Raw genomic sequence first — 17,662 nt, 5'->3', positions numbered from 1 at the left:
GCCCATGTGACATCCTTGTTGCCATCCTCTTGCAGAGGGAGCAGAGACCTTCTGGTCATGATATAAATGAACAACTTGTCCCTCAGCATTTTCCAGTCTGACTGCTTCCATACATGTCCTTGGTTATTAATACTGACCATTCCTTTGAACTCATTTTACTGTTTTTTTCTGATGTTCTTGAACACATTAATTCCCATGTCACCCATACCTTCCCATAAATACAACTTTTGTCCCCATATGCTGAAGGAGGGCCCCAAGGCTGCCTTCCAGGGATTTTCTGGCAAAACACAAGTAAGCCAGAGTTAGAAAAATTTGAATTCAGTCTCTAGAGCTACCTGTGTGCACATGTATTTGTTCTGCACCAGCCTGTTAAGGCTTGAGAATCTGAACTGTTGATGGACATGTTTCAGGTGAGTGAAACAAAGCATGAGAGCTTCTAAAATTAAAAGACACAATAGCCTCAAAATGAAACTTCTAGCCAACAAAATTTTCAAGGGCAGAGAAAATATCAAGATGGAAGCTCTTAAATTAACATGCCTACATGTAGGTAAAGATATCAACATGCTAGCTGTCTATATTTTGACTGTGGAGATCAATGGATCAGTGGAAACCAGTGGTTTAATTCATTTGCCTAAATGTTAGTGCCTTTGGACGAATTTAAGAAGTCTGAGATACGCCTGGCACTTAAAACATAAGGGAAACCCATATCTTTTTGGGATGCCTGGATGCCAGACAGGACACCCAGCTAGCACACAGGCAGTGCTGGACATTTATGTGTGAATCTTGTCTCTAGCCAATACCGTCAGTAAAGCCTAAGGAGCAACTTGGGTTATCCTACAGCAGGATTTGTGGGTGACCAAATAAATCACTTTATGTGCTTGCATTGGCTGACAGTGTACCTTTGACTGTACTGCCTGTAACTGAAGGTTTAATATCTTGTGCATATATAGATGTCTAAATTTATGCTTCCTGACCTCGGGTTGTCCTCAGTGTTTCAAAGGACGAGTGGCAGATATGAAAGCATTCAGCTTACACAGCACTTAATACCTGCAACTCCTCAGCTTCATGACTTGCATGACTGATCTGGCCTTTTTTAGTGGTCTGCCCTTCCAAAGAGATATGATCCTATGGGAATTCTTTGAACACTTCTCATATGAACAGATCCCACTCCTGGGTAGTGACCCAAACTGACATATACTCCTGCTCTACTTTTGCTGTATGAAGCAGTCTCTTTGCTGTGATTCCCTGCAACAATTTCCATCCAGGAGACAGGTGTATCTTTTGTTTCAAAGGATTTTGTGAGAAGAATTCAAGCTGCTGGTAACACCTTAGGGTGTTATTACTCACATTAAGAGAGCTCTGCATTGAGTTTCAACATGTGATTTATGATCTTCACTTTCATTTTTTCAGCTTTGTTAAGATTCCTTTGCAGTCTCAGTGCTGTGCAGTTCACCTGGCCTGCCACATCTGTTCCTTCTTCACAAGAGCTGATCTGTTATTTCTGAGATCGTGGCCAAGGTGTCCTTTTGCCAGAACTTGTTTGACACCAGCAATGAAGCAAAGGGACCCTGAAATGTCACTGAGAGCCATTTTGGTGGCTTCAGTGCATTTGCTGCTGTTCCACTGAGTGTGATCTAATGGAAAGCAAAGTATTCTTATTATAGCAAACTGTAATTCACTGGCTGAACTCTCAAGTGTATGCAGTGACCAGCATAACAGCTTTAGAGCAGCAGCTGGGCCAGGAATCTGTTGGCTGCACCATTCTCCCAGCAACATAGGAAATAACTGTTTTTCCCATCTGTTAAATGTCAGTAATTTAAAAAATGTGTTCATACTGCACTGGGATGAAAGCAAAATATGTTCTTGCAAGAACTTGTCCAGCTTTTCGCAGACTGGCTTGGGAAGCTGAAAAAAAAATGTATTCCATACCCTACAAGGGTGGTAAGTATTAAGTTATGTATTCAAACTGGAACAGCTCTGACAGAGGAGACTGAAGAACTTTCAGATAGGTTGATGATGAGATCATGTATCTGTAACACACAAACCAAGTCCCTGGTGTGAGCCAAAACCATGAAAGATGTATGTCCTCCCCAGTCAAGATTATGTCCTTTTCCCTGTGAAAGCAGGCATGATACTCTCTTGCAGTGACCACAAATTCATTCTGAATCCAATAAACATTTCCCCGATGCTAATGCTGTCAAACCTTATGCCCCGTTGTGCACTTTGATTTTAGCAAATGGGAATTTTTTCACCTCATCCTTGTTGAATTGCACTCTGCTTTTTTAGGATCACGGCACCAGCCTGCTGGGATCGTCCAGAGGTAGGAATCTTTACTCCCAGGATGTTTACGGACAATAGATGGACATGAAAGAAGGGCCAGTGGGCAGACCACAGCTAAAATACACATTTTTACATGACGCAGTAACTCTTGACTTGAATGTTCTTCCCCTCTTTCTCCCGCGTTCCCGGAGCCGCCAGCAGTGCTGGCTGAAGTAAGCACTCGCTGGCTTTCCCTCCGCCTTCCCCCGGTCCTGCCGCCAGCTTCCCCGTGGGACACCCTTGTCCCCGCGGCCGCAGCACGGCCGCTGGGAGCCCGCGCCGGCAGGGACGCGTCCGCTCCGGCTCTGCCGCAGGGCCCGTCCCCAGCTGTCCCCGCTGGGAGCCCGCGGGGAGCCCGGCGCCATCCCCGGCCTCTGGTGCCCTCCAGTGTCTCCTTCCCGGAACAATTCAGGAGAGATCCCCTGCAGAGTGATGATCCTTCGGGATGCGTGAGCATCAGCTGCCGAATTGAGGATTGAAACTAAATTAACTGGGCAAGCCTTGTGCCCTTGACTAAAGGCAAGAAATAGAAGCGCCCAGCTGACGTTAAGCCAGGCTGAGAAAGACAAGCTTTGCCACGTTCAGTAAAGCAACATGGTGTTCCTGGTTATCTGAGTAACAATTTGGAGAGTGGCTTTATCAAAGATATTCCCTGCATAACCATTTGCACCGTAGTTAAAATGCGTCATTACCCAACACAGAAGGAGAAATTTATGATTTGTTCTGTGGCTGCTTTCATTGAAAAGAACACAAGTTGCAGACTGAAAGATCTTTAATCTGAATTTATTATCTTCCTTTAGAGAAGTAACTTCAATAAATTTACTGTTTGACTCAGGATAATCCCATACACAAATAACACAAAACAAAAGCAGTCTCTTTGATTTGGCTGTTTCTAATTAAATTCAGCAGAATTCTGACCCAACTCAGCTATTCTCACATCACTATAGAATCAGAGGGCCACAGGATGGGTCAGGTTGAAAGGGACCACAGAGGGTCATCTGGTCCAGCATCCTGCCTAAGCAGGCTCATCCTAGACTACCTGGCACATGATTGTGTCCAGATGATTTTTGAGTGAGGGATAATCAAGAATGCAGTGGCTTTCTCTGGGCAACCTGTTCCAGTACGCAGTCACCTGCACAGTTAAGTTCTTCCTCATATTCAGGTGGGATTTCTTGTGCTACTTAAGAATTTTACTTATAAAATACATGGTGTCCTTCAAATGAAAAAAGAATACGGTGCCATAGGATTGTGTAGCATTTATCTTATAAGCATTCCATGAAAACAAGCAGCATACCAATATATAGGCCTCTACATACTGGGTTTAAGTTGCTATAATGGATAATATAAATCTATGCAAGACCTAGTGCTAAATTATGGATAATTTACAGAAAACCAGCTTTTGCTAAGTAAATGTTTCACTCATATTATTTAATGTTTTTGAAGGGAAAAGATGACATAATAAGCGCTAAAATATGAGTACAATACAGAAAAATAAGTTTTCTCAAGGCCTTAAGTAACAAGGCAAATAGAAGAAATAAAGGATCCAGATAGTTTCTACTTTAATCCATGTTTACTTTAGCAATGCTGGCAAATAATGCATTTGTCAAGACTTGCTTAAAATATTTTTGCTTTTATATCATAGTCTAATTTAGTCTAATTCTAGCAGTTTTTATGATACAGACTCATGGCTTGACTCTTCAAAACCATCCTTGAATTTTGAACCAAAATCATCCCTTTTGTTTCCTCAAAATCCTCATCATTTTCCAAGGCAGCTAGGACTAGTGGACGTATCAGCATACACACAGGTCAGCCATTCACTCTGGACTGCAGTGTGGAGAGCAGAGGGGCAAATAAATCCCCTTCTCCAGGCTTGACTTAGTGGCCATAGCTGGATACCCAGTGCCATTTGAAATGCTCTGCAGCACCTGGGGCATCTGCACAAGGGATATTTAAACAACTGGGTCCTGCCTTGATGTGCAGGTAAGCACACCCACAGGCATGCAGTGGCTTTCCAGGCGCCCTAAGGAGCCCAGCCAGCAGGCTCACCTAGCAGCCTTGGCTCTCCCAGCTGTGAGCAACCTGGTTAGAAGAGGAAAATTGCTGTACAGAAAAATTTGTTGGTTGAAAATCATGAGCGAGAAAGGTCTGGCAGCCTGGGATTGTGAGGCTGAGGAGAAAAGTGCAGCCAAGGATCTAGAAACCAGAGACATCCCAAAGTACCAGGAATAAGTGCAAACCCAAGAGACTGTAATGACAATTTACTGTCTGAGAAAATGGAAAAAAACATAGAGATATAAAATTGATGTAAAAAAATCAGAAAACAGAATCATCTATTGTCTGTTATAGGTGAAAAATGGAAATTAACATCATGTATTAGATTCTCAAAGCAGAATCTCCTACACACACTTAATGTCTCTCTGTTATAAAACAGACTAAAGTTGTCTCCCTCTGAGAACTCCCAGCTGAATCCCATGTGAACTGTCCATTCTCTTGGACTCAGTGGGAATGCTGGCTGACTCCACACTCTGTATCAGGGATCTGTTTAGAAGGGAAACTCTGTCTGTTGAGTTACTGCTTGGGTCTTTCTTCCACTCTTTTGGGGATGGTTGGGTGTCCCCTCCAGGATCAGTTTGTTGCTCCCTTTTGGGCTGGTTTGGCTTCTTCTTAAGTCTGGCTAATTTGCTGAATATAAATATTATATATATTAAGCATATTTGCTGTTATATTATTGTTGATCATTTTGTTTCAGTGGCAAGCTCCAGTAATTATAGTAGTACACACCTCCTTGGCTGTTGCTGTCACTGGCTGTGCTACCATGCTGTTTGATGCTAGTGTTGATTGACACCATACTATTGACTGATATTATTGATTGCTGATAATAATTGTAATAGCTTGACATTGATAATCATTCATATTCATTCATATTCATTCATATTCATTCATACTCATTCATATTCACTCTATTAATCTTCATATTGGCTGTAATAACTATTGGTATACTTGCTAGCAGTGATCTTTGTGGTCATCTGTAACAAAGTAGAAAATTTTAGAGGATAAAGCCTCTGTGTCCTTTAGTATTATGGAATCTTAGGAACCCACAGTCATGACCTCTGCACAGCCACAGGCCAGGTAACCCTTCAGGTTGTGACCTAGAGAATCACACTTTGAACCAAGTCCTTGGTGTTACAACACAGGGAACAATTCTTGACATCTCAAACCCTCTCATCTGTGGCACAACTTAACTGCTCTTCAGAATTTGGACAATTTTTTTTTCCTTGAAATTTAGATGTTTTTATTTTTGGTACTGTTAGCCAGACAATCCAAATGAAAACCTATTCAGTTGCTAGTCAGACATCTGATTTATCATCACTTCTTTTTAGGCATTTTGATTACAACAAAAGACTGTGAAGTTAATTGTAAAAAAGCAAGTTGTTGTCTTTGTTATAAAATGGAAAAAATAAAAGTGGCTCCAGTGTCACATTGTGCAGCTTATTGTGAAGGTGGTTTGATAGCCTGGGTGTAACAAACATTCCAGTTGGCTGATATGAAAGCAAGGATCAGCCCAGGGCTCAGAAAACAAAGCATATTTCAACTGCAACCAGGCATTTGTCAGAAAGGCAGTCTCGCAGTTTCCAACCTATTTTACAATAATTTGTTTGTGCCATGTGTCAACAGTTTTATTTAAAGCACACAATGAAAAATACCAACATGCTGTTTTCCTCTTAATGACAACTTGCTGCACTACAAATTTTAGTTTTTAAGTAGTAACATTCTCACATTACACTTACAGATTTTTTTCTGTTGTATTATGTTCCCTTGTGTTATCATAGTCCATCTTTAAAGTCTACACTTAGAAAACCCTTCTGTAGAAGCAATCTAACAGTTATAAGCCAGGAAAATGCTTTATACAAATAAGTTATATTTTTAACTTTTCTTGTCAATAAAGGAACTGATAAGACTGCAATTAGAGTAACAACATCTTCCTTTCACAGTGTATCTAAATGTGTGTGTTCCCATTCTTACCAACAGAAATTGCCTATTCCTCATAAGTTTATTAATTGCCTATATTGTTATTGAAAATTTTAATTGAGACAAGTATGTCTTTTGCATGGCAAAACTTATCTGGTATTGACCAAATCTCTCACACCAGCTGCGTAGAATTGCATGCATTTTCCTTTATTCTTCAGGGAACTTCTGGGAACAGAGCTCTGTGCAAGGTTACACTTGCAAACAAGCACCAGCCACTCATTTCTTGACAAGGTTGTGGGTTTGATCCCCATACAGGCCATTCACTCAAAAGTTGGACTCTGTGATCCTTATGGGTCCCTTCCAACTCAGAATATTCTGTGATATTTCACCTTTTTTTATCCAGCAGGCATTTCAGAATGTTTCCTTTTCTTTATTGTGGCCACCAGCAATGAGATTTTTATAGATTCACAGTTGAGCTTTTATGTACTGTTCACATCCTTGAGGACTGGGAACAAAATCTTAGTTTCCTTATGGCTCTAAGTGGCTCCCTTTTGGATTTTCCATGGACTGAGCACCTCTCATCCTGTGTGTTGCACACAAAAACATTTGGAGTATATGTAGGATTTTCATTGAGCAGCCATTCCAAGGAAATATTATCCTTACAGGGTGATTGAGTCTCAAAAAATGGCATGTGCTGGTACGGTAAGTGAATGGTGATGTTGAGGATCAATCTAACATCCTCATGTTGGCTTTAATTAGACATTGATGTTTGCCTGCTCATGGATTTAGTTCTTTTATTTTTCCAAATATAAATCCTCGAGAGTAACTTCTTTAGCAGAGGTCCCACTGAATGCAAGAAGGTATGCATGCTGATACAACTATTTGTGTGACTGCTGGGTTTGCAACTAGAATTACCAAGCCCAGCTGCTAAGGAAAAACTGCTCCTAAACCCAGTATGATTTAGTAAGAGTTAGAGCTGTGAGATAAACTACTCTAGGTTTCAGGATAATATAAATGTTCTTACTCAGTCATTTCATTCATTGCATCCTTTTTTCCTGCAAGAACTGCCATTTAAAATTCTCAACACAAAGCACTTTTTAATACCTCTTTGAGCTTGGTTGATGCTAATTTTGCCTGCTTCCCTCTTTGAAGGATTCAAGTTTACTGGACTCTTGACTGATCCACAGGCTATCTTGCAGGTTAACTTCAAGAAGAGATTAAATGATTGTGATCTCACCTTGATTAAGAACTAAACACAACATCTTCCTTTCAGACACAACTTTCCAACAGTAAGTTCCTCCCTCACAATCTCTAACACACTCTCCCATACAACTAAACAGTCAGGAATAAACAAGAAAACAAACCCTTGCAAACTGCTTCTCTCACAGACTGAAGAAAGGCTCTTTTTCAGATCTGAATTTGAAGCACAGCTATTTGAAGTATAAAATGCATGGGCGTTTTATACAGAATTTTGAGGATAACAGCTTACATTAATTTGTTTCATTTGGGTTTTCTTTTCTTACTACTAATATAGCATTAAAGAAGATCCCTGTAGTGCTTTAACTGTCTGCATTTCATACAGTTGGAAGTCCTCTGCTCTACTTAATATTACCACATAAGGTACTTCCTTGCACTTTATAACTTCTTTTTGGTGTACGCACTATTTCAAGTTCAATTGAGATGTCATTATTAAACATGTAGAGATCGAATATATGGTACCAGACAATGAAAGAACACCATCCCATAAAACAGAATATACAAGTAATTTTCACAGTTCTAACAAAAGAAGGTCATACATAAAATGTCACAAATAGCTCAGTACATAGCATGATTCAACACAATATTAAGTCCAGCTAATAGTGTCACATATTAAGGGCCAAATCCTGGCTCAATGTGCAGTTGAAGCCTAAACAGATGTTTAGAGAAAATAATGTAAAGCCAACCTGTAGTGTTATATTGGTAACAACACAGTTTGTTAATCTACCTAAGATATTTGGCCTGAAGTATGTACCTAATTTGTGCTACAGAAGGAACACATGGCCAGTGGTATTTGGCTCCTGTCCTAAGACATGTCTTCAGGGATCTGTCATGGCCAAGGGCACTGGAGGCAGAGCGGCAGTCTTCCTTCTGGGTATGACACTTTCATCTACTGTTCTGCCAGAATTTGGCCAAGAGTTCAAAATCCTGTACATCTTATTCAGCAGTCCACTGAAGTCAATGGAACCTTTTTTGTGAGTAAGATGAAAAGGATTTGGCCCCCAAAATTTTTAACCCTTTAAGTAGTAAGAGAGAAGTTTCATTGCACTTAGCCCATCATTCATAAATAATTTACTACTCAAAAACAAGATGGTTGTTGATGTACATGAAGTGCTAGCTCATAAACAGGAAAGCATGCAGCCATGTCTGACTATTCATGGCATTTTGGAACTGAATTCTTAAAGGGAAAAAGAGACACTTGCATATGGCAATTCCATCCAATATCTGTTTGAATCCATAATAGTTGTTTTTTAAATTCATAAATACAACCTCATGGATATGTTATAAATACAAAGTAACTACACCATGAATACAGTTATAATTGAATTCATACAGGTGTCTTCATTGGACTGGATGGATTAAAAAAATGACAAAAAATATTGGAATAGATGGTTATTTCTAAAGAACTTCCTAAATGCATTCATATGGAACATGTGGTTATGACTTGGGAAAAGAGAAATATTTTCTCTCTTTCAGTAAAAGCTTTTGGTGTCTGGAATGGGCAAGAACAGAATTTTCATACTTAAAGTAAGAGTACTCTGTTACACTGTTCCACATTTGCTATTATTTGAATTACATAGAGTAGAGAACAACTACATGCCAATTAAATGAGTCAAAATTATATGACAGTGCCACTCTGACCACAAGTCATTGCTGGCAGTATATTCTAATAATATGCAGCACTCAAAAATATAATATGAAACTTAAGATTGTGTAGTCAGGATGCAAAAATGAAATTAGAAGTGGAAAACTGGACCGAGTACCATGGAGATAAATCCCAACCGACAGAGTGAATGACTTCATCTCTAATACCATGTCACGCTCATGCTGATCCTCAATAGGCAGCTTTAACAAAGCTACAAAGAGCTTGGGTTCTGAAAATGCTTGTCTCTACAACATCTGCACTGACAGACAATTTTATAGTGTTCCCTTTTTACAAATGAGATAAAAATTTGTCTGCCTTATAAGCGTTGCTAAGAGCATGGCTTCTCATTGGCACTGAAGCCTGGAGGTGTCAATGATAATCTGAGGAAACTGAATGTGAAGCCTCCGTGAGTAGGTTAAGGTGAGTGCCCTTCTGGTTACAATAAATCATTTTAATTCCTTGTATTCCCTCTTTCCTCCCCAAAAGAAGGATGTAGACATTTCATGCTGATGTAGACATTTTGTGCTGACAGCAGTCCTTTGATATCAAATCTTCACAGGACACGATGGGCTGCATATCTCTTTGGCTATGGGAATAGGATTAGGTTTCATGCTTAATTCCCTCACCTCATGCTGAAATCAGGAAGAAAGTTCTTGGAGGCAAACTAAGTTGAGTGAAGACTCCAGGGAAAACTTCAACACAAAGAGCGTTAGTCTAGCCTTTGGAATAATATGAATGAAATGACCATAAACAGGGCTCTAATGAAGGCCTCAGAAGGAGATGCATTATGGTATGCCCAGGAGAAGGTTACTTTGGGTGTTGTGCCTACATTTAGCAAGAAAGGTGTTAAGGTATCTCTTTATTTCTACTAAGGGAGTTTTCCCTGGATTTCTTGTTTTCCACACAAATTCTAAAGGGCTGATCCTCAAGTCTTTATTCCATCTTTGTCCCTCATTCCACTGGTTATTTGCTGTAGTAATATAAGGGAGTTTGCTCTGTGCATCTTCCCCATGTTCAGATGCCATTAGCCCTTGGTGTCTCCTGGCATGAACTCAGCTTCCAGGTTTTTCCACCTGGAATGAGAGAGGTGTCTCCCTGGCATGAGGAGGAGGATGAGGTGATGCTGCCTGGTGTACACAGAGGTCAGGAGAGCCATCTGGCACCCAAAGTGGTCTCTTGGGGCTGGCCCATAGTGCTTATGGGAGCTAAAGTATTTTGTGGATTCAGATCTTGAAAGCCATGTCACAGCATTTGATACAGGAATTAAAGGGTTTCATGGCAGAAGATGAGGAACTCTTTCTACCTTCTGAAGGAGAAAATGCTTTGAGAAGTTTGTGTGAATACCACTGCGCCAAAAAGAAAGGTATGCACATGCTATGTGTGGTATTTTTGGTTTGCCTTTTTTTCCCTTCTGTTTGTGAAAATAGAAAATGCTTAGAAAAAAACAAAGCTGATCAATGCTATGATGACATGGCACATTTCTGATATATACTGAGATTTATTACTAGTCATATTTGACTTTCATTTTGGATTCTGAAAGTGTTTAAAAATTAGTATTAAAAAGCCTCATAACAATCTTCTGAAGCAAGTTTACCTCAATTTTACAGGTAAGGAAACCATGGCATAAAGAAATTAAATGATTTGCCATAGACAGTATAGTAAGTCAGTGGCAAAGTCAGGAAGAGAATGAAATTCTCTGGTTATGGGTTAACTCTCTTTTCCTGCTAAGAAAATTGATCTTATCCCTAATGTGCTGTTTCATGCCACCTGTACTAAAGTTCATGAAAACTGGCCAGTTTGCACTGTTATAAAGCACATTTGCAAAGCCAATGATTTTTTTTCTATATAAGCACAAAAAATTCTACTTAAAGGGTTAATTATATTGCCGTGCTGGTAAACATTTTTACTTAGTGTTGGTTAAACCTCTCTTTAGATACTGACTGGGACGGAAGAGACTGAGCTGGCCCTGGACTCCCTCGTCTTGGTGTTGGGCATGGATATAGTACAACAAGATACGCCCACAGTGGCCTCAGGCAGCTCATCTTCCTCTGTCCATTCATTGAGATCTGGGTTATAGCACTGAATGCATTTCTTGTACTTTTTCTCTATTTCATTCCAGCCACCCACTAAGTAAATTTTCCCGTTGAGGGTGGAGGCGCCAGCCGTGCTAACTCCGGTTTGAAGTGGCGCCACGTAATTCCACTGGCCCGTGTACGGGCTGTAACGCTCCACAGGGAGAACATCGACCCTTTCTGCTCGCCCCCCCAGCTGAGACCCACCCATGACGTAGACCCTCTCCAGAAGGGACACTGCGCAGTGCCAGCCCCTCGGGGTGCTGAGGCTGGCCTTGTCCTGCCAGCTATCTTTGCTGGGGTCGTACATGCACACCGAGCGAGAGTAAGCGTTATTGATGTAACCTCCCGTGACCAGGATCTGGCCATCCACCACCGCACTGGCATGGCAGCACCGGGGCACCTCCAGCGGGGCCTTCATCTGCCACTGATTAGTTGCAGGCACGTAGCACTCGACAGAGGAGAGGCAGCCCTCGGAGTTGCGGCCTCCCACTGCGAAGAGGAGGCCATTGAACACGTTCAGGCTGAAGTGGGTGCGCCGCTGATTCATGCTCGCCAAGTGAATCCAGCTATTGAAACGAGGGTCATATCTGAAAGGATTCAAAAAAGAAGGTAGCAGCCTTACTTACTGCTCTGCTAAATTATACAGGACTCTTATGCCACTGCTGCAAGAGCAAAGTTGCTAGAATTTTAGTTAGTTATTTAGCCTATTAAAGGTTAGCGTAATGAAACTGGTATTCCTGATTAAATTTCAAAATATATTTAGCTTTTGATTGGAGAAAAAATATTTTTGCATAATTCAAACCTGGTATTATTTTAAAGAAGGAAATCTGATTCTTCTGTAATTTGATTTTGCACAATAATCTCATTAGAATACCGGGAAGAGATAATTTCAAGATACAATAGAAATTTTAGAAGTTCTTTTGCAATTTACACCCACAGCAAAAATGTCTAAATTTACTCAGAGTGTTTTTAAAAACTTTTGGTTGTGATTTATACTTGTATCCTCTTAGTGCTTTCTAAATGGTGAGTATGCTTTCCTCGTGAGTCCCATGGAGTAAGTTTTATGTAGAAAGAGCATCTGTGCTTTCTAACACCATTGCTGTCTGAAATAACATTCTTTGTCCTTGACATTTAAATGACCAACTTTGAAATAGGAAATGGCAAATTATGACTCCTGAAGATGCTACGTGAGGTACATTAGTGGACCCACACACTTCTGTTGCATGCTAAGCAGACCAGAGAACCACATGAGAAAAAGACTATGAGAAAGTAAATACTAATTATCATTCAGCATTCAGCATTGTCATCTGCAAGTCCACAGACATACTGATGTGACTTGACATGCTCAAGGTTAAGGGCACAACGAGGATTCCCCCACCTCCTCCCTGCAACCAAGGTCTACACTGAGGACACAACTCCTTGTGACAATGTGAGGCATAGCTTAAGGGCAGAAGGTCAAGAGAGCAGATATTTTTCTGACAAAGTAGATTACACAATAAAATTGATTTAGAGAATGTTCCTCATTCATTAACTTTGTGTACTGGTTGGTGTCCTCAGGAGAAGCAGATTGTTCCTTCTGGGAGCAGAAAAGGAAGCACTGGTAGGACTGTGGCTGTGTAATGCCATGGCATGTCCATAGTCTGTTAGTAGATAAAAGGCAAATAAAAGTTTTCCCACCCCCAGCCTTTGCTTCAAGCTACTGTGCACTGCCAGCCTTTAGGCTGAACTATTTAAAAACTACTACTGCCCATGTGACATTGCATGTTAGTGTATGCACTCTTCTGACCTTGCTACCACCAGTGCAGTCTTGGAGGACTAGAGATAGGAACTGCAAAATTTTAGAAGCAAGGTATTATTCGGGGTACACTATAAAAGACAATCTTCAAGCAATGGTACCATTGTTTTAAAACTCCTGATTATAATAATAATAATTTAAAAAAAGAGGATATGAAGTTCAATACAAAAGCTGTTGAAAATATGATGAATGGTGAATAGAAAGTGAAAGCTATAATATCTAAAAGGTGTTTTTCCAAATTTTCTGTGAGGCATCAAAAGCTTTCGAAAATTTGAGAAATCTTCTTAGATCACCCCATGACTTTCTATATATTTCCTTCACTTTTCAGAGTGCATGTGTAGCCATGGTGAAATTTTTTGCATAACTTCAGTTGTGTATTTCTGTTCATTCAAAGTTTAATATAGAATAGCATCTATATCTCCCCTACATTGTCCCCTTTCTCTTCATCCAAGTGGTTCATGTTCAAGCCATCTTAGTCTATCTACCTGCCTTCTGTGGAATAGATACCTACATCCCTTTTAAAGAAATAGCAGTTACCTGCAGAAATTGCTGACTGCATGCTTGGCTTGGTTCCTGGCATCATTCTGATCTTCCCCACCAGCCACATAGAGGAATCCATCCATCACTGTGACACACTGATTAAAACTTTTAGCAGGCATTTCACTCAACTTCTTCCATCCGTTTTCAGGATCTCTGTATAAGATGTCTCTGCTAAGAGACTTTTCTGTTAAAGCAGGGCGTCCCCCAACAGTAACTAAGACTCTGAAACCTCCACGGATCCTTGTTCTTCTGGACTGAAGTGTATTCTGGTGATAGGGAAGCAAGTGATAGTTCATGGCATCCACTAGGAGCTTATGGCAGTCTGCATCTTGCATCATTCTTGGCACAGTTTGAACATAATTGACAAGGTCTTGGGCTGAGATGGTACCAAAACGGATGTTACTTAAGAGGCTGGCAGCAAACTTTACTCTTTTTTGGTCAAATTCCAGCCATTTTATTGCAATCTGGAATGCAACAATTTCAGAAGGCAACTGTAAGTCATCATCTGCAAGAAGTTCATTAATCTGATCAAAAGTAAGTTTTAGGAACTGATCAGTTTCTGAAAATTCAATGAAGTTGTCTTTAATAAATTTGTGCGCTGCTTCCTTGGTTGTTTTTAGTCCGTATGTTTCTGCAATATTGGCAATATACATACAGTTCTCAACACTGATTTCTTGCACTAGAAAATCACAGCACATCTTTGTAAGGGTGTGAATCTGTAGATAAATTGCTGTGGAAATAATACTACCTATTGTGTAAAGTGAGAGAGTAAGTTTTCCAGTGTAAGCATAGGTGATAACAGTAGCTAGACCCACTGGGGACACATCATTGAGGTCCACTCTTTGAGTGGATGGATCTTTCTTTAAGATGTTGTGAAAGTATTCACTGCTTGAAGCCATCACTACCTTATGAACACTGAATGATTTGGTTTTGGTGCTGATAGTCAAGTCACAAAGGAAATTTTCTTGTCTCATTTTGCTTAGACCTTCCAAGAGGTTTGGACAGTATGATGGGTCGGAAACCTCAGATGAGATGCAGCTGAAACCATTTCCTCCTTCCAAGAGTCCATTCAAGCCATTTAGTTTACTGAGGGGGCCATCTTCCACAATGATAGTTGTTTCGTTGATATCTGCTTTGTTCTTTTTCACATTCTTCTTCTTAGGGGCCATGACTGCAATGAAATATTACAGCCAAGCACTTGCTAAAAATAAAATTAAACACCACAGTTGTGAAATTTAATAGCTAAGTGATTATGCAACAAATCTAACCCTTGTCAATATGTATAATGCCACAAAACCAAAGACACAGGATTATCTGTCTTCGTAAGTTCTGGGCTGCAGCATGGCTGCTTATTAATAACAATCGATAGTCCAATAGTGAAGAACATACCTACAAGTAATTCAGTAATTCCTTTTTGTTTTAAATAACAAGATCATAAATTAACCTATTATCACCACATTCAGAGAGTTAAATTCTCTAAATGGGTTTGCCAGAGTTTGCCATTAGAGAATGGCAAATCCATTCTCTAAATGGGTTTGCCAAATTCTACACTCTGGCAAACCCATTTAGAGAGTTTAACATTATATAATGAAGTTATATATTTATTTAGAATTTAACTTTATATAACAAATTTATATATTTATTTAAATCAGACAGGTTCTAGACCTGAATTCATTAGCCTGAAGCATAGGAAAGATATGGGCCCCCAACTTTGTTCATCCTTACTCCAGAGCTACAGACTTACAGGTGAGTTCAGAACTTGAGCAGGAAATATTAAGACTGGGAAAAATTCTCAAAAAAACAAAAGCCAGATGAGACATAAAGAGAAAGAGGATTTTAATATGATGTCCTATTGATTTTAGATTTAGGTCCTGCTCGAAACTGCTTCCAGGTTTTTTTAACTTTTGGTTTTGTAGACTGATAGCGTTCTATTTCCTGTGTCATATGTGCAAATATTTTCTGCTCATAGCATACTTTGATCACTTTTCAGTATCAGTAATTTGAAATCTATAATCCCACTTTTAGGATTTTGTGGAGATTTAGGGAGAAGATGTCTAACTTCTATTTGAAAAAATGTCACAAAAACTCTATCAGGATGTGTTATTTTAAACAAGTTCTGCATATGGGAAGGTAAGAATCAGTCCCACAGTTATGTTAGAACACATATTTAAATTATATATTTCAGCTCTAGGCAAGCTCTCAATGAAATAAAGAGCCACTTTTTTGTCAGATGTGATGTGAGACAAAGGAGTTACTTTGAACAAATATATGTATGTGCAAATATACTTGAAGGAAAGCACTGATCTTCAATAACACAATTTAAACAGAATTGTGGAGATCATTCAAATAGATTCAAACATAGCATTTATCTCCAGTATATCCACTGGTTTTAAAACAATTTACACATGCTAATTTTCTTTGTGATCCTTGCAGTCATAAAAACTCGAACGTGAAAAAATGTTAATTAATGATAAACCAAATTACTGGTTTATTGAAGATAATTAAATCAAAAAACTTCAGTAACATTTCAATCTAGAATCTCAGCACATCATTTCTTCCTTAAGCACAGAGCATGTAACGAAATGGTAATTTAATTATAGAAAGGAATGGTTGCTGCCTGTGAGCACCAGCAGTTTTTTGCTGCTGCTGCTGGGTGACGGCCATGTGCAGAGCAGGCGAGGGAGAGGGCCATGTGTGCCCAGAGTGTCAGTGTCAGCCTGTGCTGACGTGAGCTGTGATCCCTGATATGCCAGTGTGCCAGTGCTGGGGTCAGCTGCTGCCCGGCTCCCCCGCTCTGGCTGCATTCCAGGGCTGCATCTGTTGAGACCTATCAGAGTCACCTCCCAGAATAGCAACCTCCCAGCAGCTTGCCATTTTAAGACAGGTTCAGTTGAAGGTATAGCTTGTGTTTTAGTATACTTGGCTGTTTAACACAACTTTCGCTGCAAAAATTCCATGATGTTGCAAGTGTCGCATATATTTGTTGGCATTAAAAAGAAGCAAAACAAAACTCTTGGATAAGTTTGTATGTTACACACATAGTTATAGCTTTGCAGATTAATAGTCACAATTTTAAAATTGGCAAGGGCATATTCTTTCGGCAGCCTTATCTGTTGTTCTAAGTATTTTTAGAGACTTCTAACTTAAAATTTTTAATACATGTAGCACTTAATGTTTACATGTTTATTTTGCTACATGTTTATTGCCTCTTTGCAGAGCTCATTTAAATACAACATTTTAAGCTCTCCGTTCAAAAATGTTCACTATCCAAAGTTTTTTCCTGAGAAATGCTTTTTCATCAGCAGAAATTTCACAAGCTAGCATAGTGTATAAGCTAGTGTAAGTGATGGGACATACAAACCTACTGAAACAAATCAAACAATCCTATAATAAAACCAAGTTACTGAACTTTGAAAACCCTGAGCGATTTGGTTTTCTATGATTGTTTGCTTTCATGTACTTTATTTTAGCTTAAGTACCAGTCATGCCAGAGGACACTTGGGATCTCAAAACAATGCATTATACCAACCAGCCTCCCCCCTGCTTTAAAATGCCACCCTCTAAAAACTATCAAAGTGAGGAGTTAAAACTATCAAAGTGAGAAGTTAAAAACTTCTTACCCTCCTCAGAAAGATCTGTCCCAGAATTGTCCGTGAAAATGCCTCTTCCGTGGAAAATGCAAACACAGAAAGAGAGGAATTGTGGGGAAAAAAGAGTGAGAAAGATCAGAGGCCACTTAAGTCCCAGCTCACTTCTTTCCAGTGAGGCACTTTGCTGTCACAGTGAGCAAGAGAGACCGGAGCCTGTGCTCGGGTGCTCTTTAAAATGACCCCTCCTCTCCATGCCTTGCTCCCTGCCTCTGCCCAGCCACAGGAGCTCAGCTTCCCTGGGCTGCCTGGCCACTGGAAATCAGGAGGACAAGCCTGGATTCTGCAAATGCACAGGTACACGGGAGGAAAGGGAGGGGAAGGTGAAGATAACTACAGCAGGTAATAACTGCCTCAGGTAAAAATAGGGTGAACCACTGGGTTTTCCAGCTCCCAGCTGGGAGCCTGGGTAAAA

The 17,662-nt window shown here is 40.0% G+C and overlaps 1 protein-coding gene across 1 annotated transcript; it reads right to left on the bottom strand.

Annotated features, from left to right (window-relative positions):
* Positions 1 to 3,086: 3,086 nt before the first annotated feature.
* KLHL31 (kelch like family member 31) lies at positions 3,087 to 17,400 on the bottom strand. The gene is made up of 3 exons (XM_059842732.1): positions 17,221 to 17,400; positions 13,598 to 14,801; positions 3,087 to 11,852 (listed from the first exon to the last, which is right to left on the bottom strand). Exons 2-3 carry the CDS (start codon positions 14,767 to 14,769, stop codon positions 11,120 to 11,122), a joined length of 1,905 nt encoding a protein of 634 aa, XP_059698715.1. The 5' UTR covers positions 14,770 to 14,801; positions 17,221 to 17,400; the 3' UTR covers positions 3,087 to 11,119.
* Positions 17,401 to 17,662: the final 262 nt, after the last annotated feature.

Source organism: Haemorhous mexicanus, chromosome 3, assembly GCF_027477595.1.
Source record: "Haemorhous mexicanus isolate bHaeMex1 chromosome 3, bHaeMex1.pri, whole genome shotgun sequence".
NCBI classification, from domain to species: Eukaryota; Metazoa; Chordata; class Aves; order Passeriformes; family Fringillidae; genus Haemorhous; species Haemorhous mexicanus.
This window is presented reverse-complemented; position numbering and strand designations above follow the sequence as displayed.